The sequence below is a fragment of the Microcebus murinus genome, chromosome 17 (genome assembly GCF_040939455.1).
Source record: "Microcebus murinus isolate Inina chromosome 17, M.murinus_Inina_mat1.0, whole genome shotgun sequence".
Taxonomy (NCBI): domain Eukaryota; kingdom Metazoa; phylum Chordata; class Mammalia; order Primates; family Cheirogaleidae; genus Microcebus; species Microcebus murinus.
Genome location: NC_134120.1, coordinates 43,819,917 through 43,835,321, shown reverse-complemented (window position 1 = coordinate 43,835,321; position 15,405 = coordinate 43,819,917). Strand labels below are relative to the sequence as shown.

At 42.0% G+C, this 15,405-nt stretch overlaps 1 protein-coding gene across 2 annotated transcripts; it reads left to right on the top strand.

Moving 5' to 3' along the window:
* Positions 1–212: 212 nt before the first annotated feature.
* Positions 213–15,137, top strand: HRH4 (histamine receptor H4). Of its 2 annotated transcripts, none has more exons than XM_075993766.1 (3): positions 213–405; positions 13,935–13,942; positions 14,309–15,137. In XM_075993766.1, exons 1-3 carry the CDS (start codon positions 213–215, stop codon positions 15,011–15,013), a joined length of 906 nt encoding a protein of 301 aa, XP_075849881.1. In that variant the 3' UTR covers positions 15,014–15,137. The 2 variants fall into 2 exon arrangements, with proteins under 2 accessions (XP_075849881.1, XP_012601404.2); XM_012745950.2 differs by lacking the exon at positions 13,935–13,942 and adding an exon at positions 8,240–8,403 and having other exon boundaries at positions 14,201–15,137.
* Positions 15,138–15,405: the final 268 nt, after the last annotated feature.

The following is a 15,405-nucleotide window of genomic DNA, read 5'->3' as shown; positions in this document are numbered from 1 at the left end:
GGAAGTACATTTTCAGTGTCAGTTAAAGAGAAACTGTTACCACAGGTTTACTTTATCAAGAATCAGGAAATACTATGAGATTAGCACTAGATTACAGAAATGTTGTTTTGTGCAAGAGACTATATATTTTAGGAATCTGATAAAAAATGCACTTGTCAGAATTGTCTGGCTGGATTAATTTGCTACACTGCGCTTCTTCATCATCTGGGATGATGTCAGATGCCAATAACACAATTAATTCATTATCAAGCGCTCAAATTGCTTCAGCATTTTTTATGTACTTACTAGCTCTTGCTACAATGCTAGGAAATGCCATGGTCATTTTAGCTTTTGTGGTGGACAAAAATCTCAGACATCGAAGTAATTATTTTTTTCTTAACTTGGCCATTTCTGACTTCTTTGTGGGTAAGTTATATGTCTTTATTTAAGATAATCTTTTCCATTTATAATTGTTTCTAAATTTGTTATTTCAGGGGAAATAACAGAGAAATAATAGAGATTGGGGATAATTAAATACAAAAAGTTTAAGTATTAAAGTGTGGATGGGGCTATATGGCACTTTAATGGAATGTTATATTAATACATATGTAAATCGGTGTGTTAGGGGAATTTTCATTCGAAAATAAATTATTTTCTTTTTATGGAATAAAAATAAGTCCAGAAGAGCTCTAAAACTGTCTTAGTGCAAAAATTATTTGTTTCTGTAGCTATTTTCCTCGTTTGCTTAGACTTACGAGTAGAAATATTCCTCTTTAAGTAAATATAGTTTACACAGTATTAGAATAATAGGAACTACATTTATATATTTGCTAGTAACCAGCACAATCAGAAAATGGGATATTCAGGTCAATTAAACAGTATGGTTAATAGTATTATTTTATGATATGGTGTAGAGTATCATAAAATATACCTGACACTAAACTACCTTGCCTATTATATGGTATCACAGCATTATATAATTCTAAGAGACCATAGAAATCAAATTAATCTTTCTTTGAAAACATGCACTTTTGTAATTTTTCACCACCTGATGGTTATCATTTTTAGCAATGCTTATCACCATTAAGTAGATTGCAGAAATGTCAGCTGATGATAGGAGCTTCTAGTACAATCTAATCTTGCATAGTCAGATTATTTCATTTATAGCTACATAAAGGTTGCATTTATGTTAAAATGAACCAAACTCATAGAATATTTAGTTCATTGTCTGGGACACAGTGGCGGCTCAACAAAACAAATGTTCTTCTTCTCTTTTGATTTCTCTGCAGATATGTGGCCCCCAAACTCAGGTCAAAAATGTTAGCATAGTATCTACAATGTGTAAATACTGTTAGGTGAGCAGGTACTATTAGGCAATCAGGGGATCTATAGAAGAGTAGGTGAGTCTCTTCCTTCAGTAAGGTCTCAATGTAGTGGAGTGGATACGAGGAGTTCACAAATAACTATGGCAGTAAAGAACAATGTGAGACCCTGTGTAGCCCTAACACGTGCCATGGGTGCTCAGAGGAGGAATAAAGCACATTTAGTTGGTGGACAGTGGCATTTGAAGTGAACTGGGGAAGATGGTTAGAGTTTCCATTGGCAGGGACAGGGAGGAGAAGAGTATTCCAAGACTCAGCAAAGGCATGGTGGTAGAAAATCACTGTGCCTGCCTTCCTAAGGGTGAGCTTGGAGCTGGCTGGTGTGCAGATGGGTGTAGGGGAGCAGTAGGGGTGAAGCTGGAATTTACATAGTGAAGGTCTTTGAATACCAGCGTGGGTCTGTAGTGGAACAGGCCATGTGGAGATTTAAGGATTTTAAAACAGGTGAGTGATTGGATGGATGGAAGCTTTACCTTGGGGCATCAGAAGCACCGCAGGAGATGGTGCAGTGGGGACGTGGGGCAGCATGGTTCCAGAGACCACCCTGCAGCAATCTAGGCAGACGTCAGAGTGTTGGCATTTGGCCTAGGGTGAGAGTAGACAGGACGAGCAGGACGCAGGGCTGCAAAGGGTGGGGTTGGCCAGGAGAAAGAGAAAGAGGAGTTGAAGATTGGGTTTCTGGGATTAAAAAAGTATGGCACCCTTAATAGAAATAAGGCCCATTGGGGAGAGCAGCTATGGTTCTGGTGTTTCGTGGAAAGTTCTGGAGGAAACTTCTAGCTGGAGACATTGATGTAGGAGTCGGGGCATAGAAATTGTAGACTCACAGATAAAGGCAGCTAACCAATAGAGAAATGTTTTAAAAATGCGTCAATCTCCCTATTTCCCTCCTCAAATTCTATCCCTCCAGGTAACCAACCTTTGCTGCTTGGTGTAGATCCTTCCACATCATTCTCTATGCTCACATAAACATGCACAGATACACAAGTATATTTATGCAAACAGAGAGAATATTCTGCTATAAATACACTTATCTCTTCCTCCTTCACAGAATTGTGTGACTTTTAGATGACAATCGCGCTTAAAACAGAGGATGTGTTTTGACTAACCCAAAAGCAGTGAGGGCCTGAGTACCCTGTAGTAGGAAGGATGGGGTGGAACAGCTGAGAGCCTAGGGCCTGAAGCTCTTGAACAAAGATGGTTCCTGATAAGAACGTCCTCACGTCAGGCCCAAGGACAGCACCATTTTAGCCCTACCATCAAGGGCTTGAGCGCCATAACCCGGGGATATGGCTCATCTTTGAGAAATAGCCCTGCAGATGTGGTTATTCAGTGGTCCTGGGGGTCTCCCTCCATTAGTAGGTGTGTGGGGAGGGAATTCTGATGATTGCTTTTACTCCTGATGAGTTGGGTGCAGATCAGAGTCTCCATTAGTCTGCCAGGGTCATGTTTCATGTTTACTCTGCCTCCTGCCAGCTTTGCCTAGAGGTGTGCTTATTTAATGCAATATGGGCCATGACACGAGAATTAAGACATGGCTGGGCCCGGTGGCTCATGACTGTAATCCTAGCAATCTGGGCGGCCAAGGCGGGAGGATCGCTTGAGATCAGGCATTCGAGATCAGCTTGAGCAAGAGTGAGATCCCATCTCTGCTGAAAATACAAAAATTAGCAGGACATGGTGATGCACGCCTGTAGTCCCAACTACTCAGGAGGCTGAGGCAGGAGGATTGCTTGAGCCCAGGAGTTTGAGGTTGCAGTGAACTAGGGTGATGCCACTGCACTCTAGTCCAGGTGACAGAGTGAGACTCCATCTCAAAAAAAAAAAAAAAAGAAAAAAAAAAAAAGAATTAAGACAGCCCCTGAGAACTTTTTGTAAGAAGAGTTGAGTTTTCTGCCAACATTGTTCTTTCTCCTTTGTTAGCCTTTCAGTTCTGAGCCTGGAGGAAAGCACAGATGGGGTGGTGGGGTAGGGGAGAACCGGTGAGGGGTTTTATGTGGCTGTAAACCAGCGATTCTTAATATTCAGAGTCACAAGACCCACAGCTCCAGAGCCATGTTATGATGGCAGGGCAAATTGGAGCCTCACACACACTCGAAATTCTGGACTTTCTGGCTGAACGCATTTTGTTCACCAGTGTTAGAACTGGCCTCCTGTAGAGAATCTAATTTTGTGGCACCTGAGTACCTCACTTCCCAGGCTGAATTTACTATCAGAAAACAAAGATTTATTAAGGACAGATTCAAGTACTAGCTATACTGGGTGATAAAGAAATAGATCTCATCTCTGCACTATTCTGGGAAAAATAGACTATATGTACAGCAGTATCTATAATATTGATATCGTGTGACCAGTGTTTTCATCTATGGGTATTTTGGTCCACATGACCATGTGATAGAGGCCGGGACAGGGTCTTTAGGGACAAGAGATGGTTGCTGCCAACAGAGCCTGAACCAAGTTTGCAAGGATGGCAGTGTTTAGCTTTCACACCTTCATGACCCAGTTCGAGACTCTTCTTTGTCCTCCATGTTCATCTGCTCTGGCTACTACAACAAAATGCCATAGACTGGGTGGCTTAAACAACAGACATTTATTTTCTCACAGTTCTAGAGGTGGGGATGTCCCAGATCAAGGTTCTGGCACATTTGGTTCCCGGCGAGGGCTCTCTTTCTGGCTTGCAGACGGCTGCCTTCTTGTTACGTTCTCACATGGCATTTCTCTGAGTGTGAGTGAGCTCTCCACGGTCTCTTCTTATAAGGACACTGCTCCTCGTGGGTCAGGGCCCTACCCATATGACCTAATTTACTCTTAATTTCATCCTTAGAAGCCTAATCTCTAAGTACAGCCACACTGGGGGTTAGAGCTCCAATGCATGAACGTGGGCAAGGAGGATGCAAAAACACACAGTCTACGATACTCTCTGGGCCCTCACCATCACCCACACACCCCTCTGGTGGCCCAAAGGACTAACAGGGTCTTTTATCTTCCTCACCTTATGATTATCATTTTCTCATGGAAGGTGCCACTTCTTAGCTGGCTTAGAAAGAAGGGACAATACCAGATGGGTGGCAAATTTAAAGCAAAATGGCTTCCCCGCCCTCATCTAGTCATTCGTGCAACCATTGTTTATTTGGAAGCAGGCACCCTCTGAGGTGCTGGAACACAGCAACGAAAACACAGAGGAGAATCCCGCCCTCACGGTGCTTCTCCTTCCACTGGGAGCAGGGGAGGGGGGAAGACAATAAACAAAGCAAGTTGATAAGATTACATAGCATTTTAGAGGGTGATAATTGCTACTGAGAAAAATATAGCAGGGAAGAGGGAGAGGGAGTGTGTGGAGGGCAGGGTTGTAGTTTTAAACTTTGGTGCTAGGGCTTGCTGAGAAAGACACATTGGAACAAACAGAAGGAGCACTGGAGGAAGAGCATTTCACGGCAAGGAACAGCAAGTGCAAAAGATCTGAGGCCAGAGGGACTGGAGTGGGGGGAATGGGACGTGGAGGAGGATAGGAGGTGAGAGCTGGGAGGTGGGAGCAGGCTGGAGGATCACAGGGCGTTTCTTCTCATCCTGTTTCCCTTTCCTTCTTTCCTCCCTCAGTTCTTTTTTATTTTTTTTATTTTTTTAGACAGAGTCTCGCTTTTGTTGTCCAGGCTAGAGTGAGTGCCATGACGTCAGCCTAGCTCACAGCAGCCTCAAACTCCTGGGCTCAAGCAATCCTCCTGCCTCAGCCTCCCGAGTAGCTGGGACTACAGGCATGCACCACCATGCCCGGCTAATTTTTTCTATATATATTAGTTGGCCAATTAATTTCTTTCTATTTATAGTAGAGACGGTGTCTCGCTCTTGCTCAGGCTGGTTTTGAACTCCTGACCTCGAGCAATCCGCCTGCCTCGGCCTCCCAGAGTGCTAGGATTACAGGCGTGAGCCACCGCGCCCGGCCCCTCCCTCAGTTCACCTCCTTTTTTTTCCCCTTCATCATCTTCTTTTCATGTAGTTTATTTGTTTTCTCTCGCTTTTTTATTCCCAAATCAGACATGCCAAGAGATTACTGCTCTTTTCAAGAAACTGGCTCTTGGTATTACTTACTAAGCCCATTTGACCCAGAAACACAATTCTAGGATAGAAGCTGTAGAAACACTTAGGGGTGGGTATGTCAGAGAAATAGTTCAGATTCACCTTTTTGAAACCTCATTGGAATGAGCCACAGACATCTTTGTTGCCCAACAAGACAGAGGAGTGAGTGTGACACACATATGGAAACGTCACATGGAGCACAAGGTGACAGCAAGACAAGGGAATAGGCTGGAGCCTGTTTTAAGCTAACCGCTTTTTCAAGTAGCTACTAGGGTTTCGAACACACCCTTTCTCTTCTACGTAATTCAGAAAGCGTGTGGCAAAGAGTGTCTCACTCCCACCCTGGGCTTTAAGCTTTGAGTCAGTAGTGTCTGTGGGGCAAATGGTGACTGGCGTCTCACTCTTCTTTCTCATTCTGTGGAAGAAATGAGTGCAGGTGTGGAAAAAACTCATGTTGGGAACACCGGAAGCCACACCGTGGGCTAAAATATAATAAATGCCTCTGTTTTTGAGACACCTTGATTGACCTTGGGGAACCTGTTGATCTAGTTTATACCACAGCGTGCGCATAAGAAAGCTTATTTATCTTTAAAAATATAATTGACACATAAATCAAACAGGTTATTTGAACTACATATAAGAACTGACCACACTTTTGCTGCTAAATTTTCCCATTTCATATGAAAAGAAAAGAAATAAAATATATATTTAAAAATTATTTAATAAATTAAAAAAAAAAAAAAAAGAAGAACTGACCACACAACTCTTCGCCTCTATGGTGTCTTTATCTCTCATCTTTGTGGGTAAACCCAGGTACAGGATGCTAAGTTCCACATCCCCTCTCACTGGTTCTGCAACCAGGCCATTGCAGCCTCCTATGGTCTTGTTTTTGGAGAATGTAGACCTTCCTTCTTCCTTTCCTTTTCCTTTCTTGTATCTTTACTATTATCCTTAATGATAGGCTAATTTGGTTCTCATACAAAACATGGGAATTCCTGCAAGTATTTGATAAAATATGACGATACTCAACGAAAGAAGATTTCAACGGAGTTTCCACTTAATAGATCATATTCTCAACAAGTGGTGACACCTGTCTTAAATGTCAATGCAATTAAAAGCCCCTAAAAGCTAAAGGGAAAAGAGCCCGAGTTAGTTGTTTTTCACAGGTAAGCAGTGTCTGTGCTGGGCTGAATCACTGCGGTAGAGTTTATCTCTTTCCTTATTTAGTGAAGAGTCACAGTCAAAGTCGGAGGTTCTGAGATCGCATTGCCTGGTTTCAAGTCCAGTTTTCACTGATTAGCTGAGTGGACCTTGGTCTAATTATGTTTCCCTTTTGAGCTTTGGGTTCTTTATCTGTTAGCTCAGCAGGGTCCCTACCGCACAAAGTTTCTATGAAGATGAAAGGAGATGACATCTGTAATGCACATATTATGATGTCTGGCATATGTAATCGCACAATACCTATCGGCTGCTATTAATTTAAGTTAAATGTGCATGTCATCGGCCAACTCTAGATGCCGTAGGAAATCCAAACATTGATTTGCGACATGGTCCTGATCCTCAGGACAGACAAATTAAAAAGATGACTATGATATAAAGTAGAATGTAATTCGTCCACTGGAGAGAGAGACAAGCAAAGTGCCTGGAGAGTGCGGAGGACAGAGGGGTCACTTCAGCAGAGGACATTCCAAGAGGGAGGACACGGAGGAAGTCATTTTTTTACCTTCGTGAAGAAGAAGGAAGTGAATAGACTTCTCAGTAGAAGACAGGAAGACATTCTGTGAAGAATAATGCGGGCTGTGAGAAAGAGATGTGCAAATGTGGGGTGTGTTTGGGGGAAGGGTGGTCCATCCTGCTTGGATTGCACCATGAAGAATCTAAAGATGATTTGTGCTATGTATGGCTGGAAATACAGGTCAGGGTCTGTATTTAATTTGGGAAGTCATAAGGAGCCATTGAAGATACAGCTGTCCCTTGGTACCTGTGGGGAATTGGTTCCAGGACCCCCCTTCAATAGCAAAACCTGCAGAAGCTCAAGTCTCTGATATAAAATGCCATAGTATGTGCATATAGCCTATGCACATCCTCCTGCAGACTTCAAATCATCTCTAGATTACTTGTAATACTTAATATGATGTAAATACTGTGTAAATAGTTGTGATACTGTATTGTTTAGGAAATAATGACAAGAAAAAAAGTCTGTACATGTTCAATACGCTTCTTTTCTTCCAAATAGTTTCAATCTGCGGTTGGTTTGAGTCCACAGATGCAGAACACCTGGATATGGAGGGTTGACTGCACACTATTCAGAACAGATATTATAAAGTGGAATTTTTTTTTTTTTGAGACAGAGTCTCGCTTTGTTGCCCAGGCTAGAGTGAGTGCCGTGGCGTAGCAATCCTCCTGCCTCAGCCTCCCGAGTAGCTGGGACTACAGGGATGCACCACCATGCCCGGCTAATTTTTTCTATATATATTAGTTGGCCAATTAATTTCTTTCTATTTATAGTAGAGACAGGGTCTTGCTCTTGCTCAGGCTGGTTTTGAACTCCTGACCTGAGCAATCTGCCTGGCTCGGCCTCCCAGAGTGCTAGGATTACAGGTGGGAGTCACTGTGCCCAGCCTTAAAGAGTGTGTAATAAATCAGTTCTGAGCTGCTTGATAAAATATTATGAATTTCTCAGTTATAATCAAACCATTTTAGTGAACTCAGATACATCATTGTGTTGTGTACCCGTTAGAATCTGCTACTGTGTATTCAATGATGTGTGCTATTTTTTTAACGTTATTTTTTTTCCTGTGCAGGTGGGATCTCCATCCCTTTGTACATCCCTTACAAGATGTTTAAATGGGAATTTGGAAGTGAAGTCTGTGTATTTTGGCTCATTACTGACTATCTTCTGTGTACGGCATCTGTGTATAACATTGTCCTCATCAGCTATGATCGATACCAGTCAGTCTCGAATGCTGTAAGTCAAAACATTAATTCATCTTCCTTACGAGATTATATAAATGTATATTTTGGGTTCCCACGCAAAAACATTTGTAGGCCTAATTTTTTAATTTAATTGACAAAACTTAGAGGAACACTATCCTTTTGTTATCTGGCACAAAGTTCTCATTGGTGCTTAGATTGTGTGATTTGTATAAGTCACCCTCTGTGTGCCATTGAAATGGGACAGTGGCAAAGAAAACCAAGGCAAGTTGTCAGAAGTGGTATGCTGAATCCGCAGTAGATTAAATATACATGAGGTTCACAGTAGGTTTAGGAGTTCCACTCCTTAGACATATTGAGACCTGAATATTTTTCTCAGAATGGAACTTGATGGGCAAGTGGAAAGAATCGCATAATTTTGAATGGGATGACAAAACCAATTCTGAATGGCAAAAGGGAAAGACAGTATACAGGAAAGCTGTAGGTTATACAGTGGGACCAGACAGAAAGATCAAGTCCTAATGCCATTTTAGAACCCATGCCAAGAAAGTCTGAACTTATTCACGATTTAGTATAGTCTCATGACTGTTAGTGATAATTCTTAAGTAAACTAAATTTCTCAGCAATGGAACAAAGGAGAAAATAAAGTTGCTGTCAGGAAGAGGGGCAGGCACAGAATTATGGGACAGTGATCTGAAATCTTTGAGGCCTGGACAGGAAACCTCTTTCAATCCTTAGACTCAGGAACCCAAATCTTTGGGGGACGACAGTGTGACAGGCATTGTGCTGAGTGCTGGGACGTGGAAGTGAATAAGCAGAGTCTGTATTTCGAGGAGCATAATAATCTATGTGGAGGCAGATCCAGAAACAGATGGGTTCAGTGCAGTGGACTAAGTGCTGTGCTAGTGATATCAAGAGGATAGTGACAGCTCTGGCCTGGGAGAACTGTGCATCCCAGAGGCCACCGGGATTGGGAGGGTGTATTAGATAAGGCAAAGTTAAATTGCTGGAACAAAGAGACTCCAAAATGCTGAGGCTCAAGCAAATATAAGTTCATTTTATTTTTTTGTCACAGAACAGTCTAGGAAAGGTGGGAGGTGCTTGTGTCGATCCAGGGACCCCACTAACCAGGTAGCTCTGCACCCTCCAGGGCAGGAACCGGCCAACTTTTGCCAGAGAGTAAATAATATTGGCTTGCAGGACCTAATGTGCTCTGTTGCCACTGTTCAAATATGCCATTGTAGCACAGAAACAGCCATAGGTGATACGTAAAAAAAAAAAAAATGTACTTGGCTGTGTTCCAATAAAACTTTATTAACCCAAACAAGTGTTGACCACCATTTGTTCCATGGGCAGTAGTTTGCTAGCTCCTGTTCTAGCCATTATCTTCCACTACAAGGTCAAGGTGAGGTTCTTGTCACACCAGGTTCTAGGCAGGAAGGGGAAAGAACAGAAGTACAGAGCAAGGGATTTTCTTTTAACCAAGTACTGCAGAATCATATAGTCATTTCCACTCACATTTTATTGGTGAAGCTTAGTCACATGGTTCCATATCCCTGCAAGGGAAGCTGGGAAATATGGTGTCATATGAGCCACTATATGGCCTGGAAGAAGAAGTGGAGAACATATGTGGCAGGACAGCCAACTGTCTCCACCACGTGCGTGACATTGGACACTTCCTTGGCAGCAGGGTCCACTGCAGTTTGTATTGGTCAAACTAGGGAGAGAGTGCAGATCAGTTCAAGTTAGCAATTCAGGTGCCTATAATCTCATATTTTCTAAGCTATAAGTCTTGAGCCATTTTGAATCATGTAATCAATTCGTGGGTTGTGGCCAGTTGCTTTTTTTTCTTTAATGAAAAAATATGGGATAGAACAGAATAGAACAGAATAAAAAAATTAGAGTAGAAAATATCTGAATACCTTGTACATAATAAACATTAAGTATTGTTTTATGAATACTTCTGTGTGTGTACTTGGTTATGATATAAAATAAATTTCTTACTTTAGGTCACAGTCAAATGTTTGAAAAAGAGTGCTTGAATTCAGAATCTTTTCCATTTGTACTTTAAACATTTCCTTTCTTTCTGGGTTAACATTTCTGTTTAGTCTCAATTGAATGTTAATCCTTCATGGATGTCCACGCTTTTGAGTCTATCCTCAGGTTTGTAGGCAGAAAAGGGACAGCTTGCCTAGTTAGGAAAAATGCTTAGAGGTTTGGCTGGACATGGTAGCTCATGCCTGTAATCTTAGCACTTTGGGAAACTGAGGCAGGACGATTGCTTGAGGCTAGGAGTTCGAGACGAGCCTGGACAACATATTGAGACTGTATTTCTACAAAAAAGTAAGAATAATTAGCTGGGCATAGTGGTATGTACCTAAAGTCCCAGCTACTCTGGAGGCTGAGGTGGAAGGATCATTTGAGGCCGTAAGTTCAAGACCCAACTGAGGAAGAGCAGGGCCCCGTTTCTACAAAAAAATAGAAAAATTATCCGTGCGTGGTTGTGTGCACATGTAGTCCCAGCTATTTGGGAGGCTGAGGCTGGAGGATCACTGGAGCCCAGGAGTTTGAGGCTGCAGTGAGCTATGATCCTGTCACTGCACTCCACTCCAGGCTGGGTGACAGAGGGAGATGCTATCTCTAAAAGAAAAAAAAAAACGTGCTTAGAAGTTCCAGAGAGATGGGAAATGTAAGAAATGATGATGCCCAGAAGGAAAGTGGATTTTTTTTTTAATCCTGGTCTTGTCCTGAGGATGTCTGGGAATGTAGGTGGTAAACTTGGTGAGGGATGGGTCGGCTAGATTCTGGGTCCCGACGACACAGCACAGAGTTGATACCTAACAGGGCTTCCACAAGGGAATGCACGAATGCTGGGAGGGGTACTCAGGCAGCACTGGCACCTCTGTTGGCTAACAGTTCAAACAGCCATGAAAGCAGAAAGAGGCCTTCACAGACCCCCGGGAGCTCAGCGGAAGTGGGAGTGGGAAAGGTGAACTCTAAACTGCAGCTGAAAGTAGAGAAGGTATGGCAGGAGCTGGGACTGGGAAGTGGAAATCGGACAATGATTTGGAAAACAAAGCTCAATGCAGATGGCAGGACACAGTTACGGTGCACAGGGAAGTCTTCTGGAAGGGCAGATTCCATGTGGCTGGGTAAAGAGTTGGGTGGGAAAGCGAAGAGCAGGGCTAGATGACAACTGGAGGAATGGGAATTAAAATATACACAGAATTAAGATAGAGAAGAATATTTTTTTACCTGCAGATGGAGAGAGAAACATGACAGTAGAATCAAGACTGAGATGGGAGGACTGGCTGGGGTATTGTGTTGGTTTGCTAGGGCTGCATGACAAAGACCACACACGGGGGTGGCTTGAAACAACAGGAATTGATTATCTCACAGTTCTGGAGACTAGAAGGTTGGAATGGAGGGGTTGATATGCCATCCTCTCTTGGAAAGCTCTAGGTCAAGCCTGTCCCATGCCTTTCTTTTAGCTTTTGGTGTTGCCAGCAATCCTTGGCGTTCCTTGGCTTGCAGATGTGTCATCCTCTCTCTGCCTCCGTCATTGCATGGTGTTTTCCCCATGTGTCTGCATCTCCTGTTTTCTCTTCTTATAAGGACACCAGTCATATTGGGTTATTATTACCTCGTCTTAACTTGATTATATCTTCAAACACCATATTTCCAAATCAGGTCATATTCACAGCTACTGGTGGGTTAGGACTCCAACATATCTTTTTGGCGGGGCACAATTCAAACCCACAACAGCCACTTAGAATGGTCCTGTGATCCCATCTCATTGTTAACACAAGAAAGTTCCAGTGGGCTGCTTGGCCTTAAAGAAAAACACCTGACTGACAAGAATGTTGGGATATTTTATTGGGGTGGGGGAAAATGTAGGGTAAGAGTCAATATACTGAATAAAGGCCATATTCTGTGGTGGGCAGGAAATAGTTTATGGGATTGCAGGGAGGCTACTCCAACCAGCCTGGGTCTGGATTCAAGCGATGCTCGAACTGTCTATCATACATGCTCCCCAGAGATGAAGAGATCAACATTCTTTTTGCAAACCCCTTGGATGTCCATTATCTCAATTGACCTTATGCATAATGGAAGAGAGATTACTTCCCAGCATATTGTATTATATCATTACAAAGGCTGAACAGAGCAATTAAAAAACTAAATGCAGTTTTAGGACCATCTGGGTATTGTTACCATCTTTATAATCATTAGATTTAGTGCGAGAGATGTATTAATTAGTGGCACAGGAAGCAGAAGGCAAAAAAGTGTATCCTACATGGCAGCTTGTGGTCAGTACCATATACATTTTAGCTTAGCTTCAGAAATGCCAGTAATTTTGAGGGAAAAAACAAAACAAAACACTCACAGTTTAAAAAAATAACTTAGTGGTTTTTTTTTTAAAAAAAAATATTAACTAGCTTCTTCTTACCTCCAGCCAATTGGTGAGCCCTTTTCAGCTAGTACAATGTGTCAAAGAAAGACAGTGCTGGCCAATGATGCACCCCTTTAAGAAAATGAGAAACCACAGAAGAATGAGACTTAAAAACTCACAGAGAAAATGGCACATGAAAGATGGTGAAAAGGAAGACATGTTCCCATTTTATGGGTAGATCATTTCTTTTCCTGTGTGAGGAACATTTGAACATCAGAGAAACATGGAACATTTGAGCTGGAAGGAACCTTAGTGATCTAAATGAGGTTCAGAAAGGTTGTCTATTGCAGGTCCCCTTAAAAAGTTTTCGGTTCATACATCTGTCCCTCATAAAGTGTGGCTGGCCTTAGGTGTCTTCAGATTTAGAAGATATTCTTAAAGGTTTGAGGATTGACACAAAAATTGCAGATCCTGTGATCTGAAGGTAATCTTCACTTGTAGAATCTCATTTTCCCCTATAGGAGCCTGTCCTTGTGACCAAGTGGAGCTAGAACATTCTTCACCCTTACAAAAGCCAATGGCATTAGTCACTGTCTCTCAAAGTGGTTGGTCATCACAGCTTTGGCGTTGTGTTTGTCAGGTGGTGATGTTCATACCAAGAAGTGATTTGGTAATGCTCAATGACAATGTAGTGCTTCTCTGGAGCAGGTTTAAACGTCTTTCTGTTTGCGCTTGATCTTCTTGGGAGTGATGTGAGAGTTCTTCTTTCTCTTCTTGATCCCACCTTGAAGTCTCAGCATAAACTGCAGAATAGATTCTTTCTCAATACTGGAGTCAGATAAGGCAATGGCTGCCATTCTTTTGACTGCCATCGCAGTGAGAAATGCATTTTACATAGATTCAGTACATGTATTTCTATGTATATCTGTATCCCCAAAGATATATTGCTTTGTTTGATGAAACATCATCAAACAATGCCTACCCTTACTAAGTGTGATGCATTCTGACATTGACTATTCTATTTCAGTTAAAAAAAAAAAAATGCTGGTCCAGCCTGCAGGTTGAGAAATACTGTGATAAGATGCACCCAATTTCAGTTGTTTGACATTCAGATTAGTATCAATTAGGAAAAATTGCTTTCTTATTTTAGATATTGGTCTTGACATTTTCTATAGTGTCGGAAGTTTAGCCTTGAGGGTTATAGTCTTCCCCTGGAAAACTGTTAGGAAAATCTGCATCTTGACAGAAGCTCCTCTGAAATTAAACCCTCTGTCCTGATCCTCTGAAATTAAACCCTCTATCCTGCCATTCCATGGCACCCAGGTTAGTTAATGTCCCCACCTCTTGCACATCCCTCGAACTTCTGAGGGCTTATGGGATGCTTTATGCAATCAATATATATGTTCATTATATTGAAAATCACTTGTCTGGTCTCTTTTAGGTGTCTTACAGAGCTCAACACAATGGGATCTTAAAGATTGTCATTCAGATAGTGGCTGTATGGGTGCTGGCCTTCTTAGCCAATGGACCAATGATTCTAATTTCAGAGTCTTGGAAGGGTGAGGGTAAAGAATGTGAACCTGGATTTTTTTCACGTTGGTACGTCCTTGCCGTCACTTCATTCTTGGAATTCCTGGTTCCGGTCATCTTAGTCACTTATTTCAACTTGAATATTTACTGGAGCCTGTGGAAGCGTGGTCATCTCAGTAGGTGCCAAAGCAATTCCAGAATCACCTCGGCCTCCTTCAGCCAGTGGGGACACTCATTCAGTTGTGGACTATTTTCGAGGACATCTCTTCCTGCACCGAAGGAAGCAGCTGCACCCCTTCGTTCAGAGGGACAGAGGAGAAAGAGCAGTCTCTTGCTTTCCTTAAGAACCCAGAAGAACAGCGATGTGATTGCTTCCAAAATGAGTTCCCTCTCCCAGTCAGGTTCTGTAGCTTCGCACCAACGGGAACATCTTGAACTGCTCAGAGCCAAGAAATTAGCCAAGTCACTGGCCATTCTCCTAATTGCTTTTGCCATTTGCTGGGCTCCATATTCTCTGTTCACGATTGTTCTTTCAATTTACTCCTCAGAGAAGCATCCTAAATCGCATTGGTATGAAATTGCTTTCTGGCTTCAGTGGTTCAATTCCTTTGTCAATCCTTTTTTGTACCCGTTGTGTCACAAGCGTTTTCAGAAGGCTTTCATGAAAATATTTTGTATGAAGAAGCAACCCACACCATCACACAATCGGTCGATATCTTCTTAAAGATAATTTTCTCACTTCTGTAAATGTTAGTTTTGATCTCACCTAAATGAATCAGACCTGGCTTTCCACTTGCCCTTTCCACTACACCAAAAAGTCCATAAACACTTGAAAATTAAAAAACAAAAACAAAAACAAAAAACATACCTGAAACTGGAAGTCAAATTATTTCAGTGAGTAATAACAGTATAATTATGAATTGATAATAATATTTTTGTAAACTCGTAGCCACGAAAGTATTACATTTTTCTTAGTCATCACCTCTTCCTTGTTTTTTAGATCTTGATATAACATTGATTGCAAAAGTCCAGGGTTTTTGTTTTCTTTCTATGTTCAGTGTTTGCTACTGTGTAGCAAAGTGTATTTCCCTTTTTTATTTTATAGTAATAGAAACT

What these genes read in the sequence shown, in the direction of transcription:
- HRH4 (XM_012745950.2), top strand. Translation starts at nt 213, where the DNA reads ATGTCAGATGCCAATAACACAATTAATTCATTATCAAGCGCTCAAATT. An exon ending in CATTTCTGACTTCTTTGTGG is followed by an intron (nt 406 to 8,239) that starts GTAAGTTATATG and finishes TTTCCTGTGCAG; the next exon opens with GTGGGATCTCCATCCCTTTG. An exon ending in ACCAGTCAGTCTCGAATGCT is followed by an intron (nt 8,404 to 14,200) that starts GTAAGTCAAAAC and finishes GGTCTCTTTTAG; the next exon opens with GTGTCTTACAGAGCTCAACA.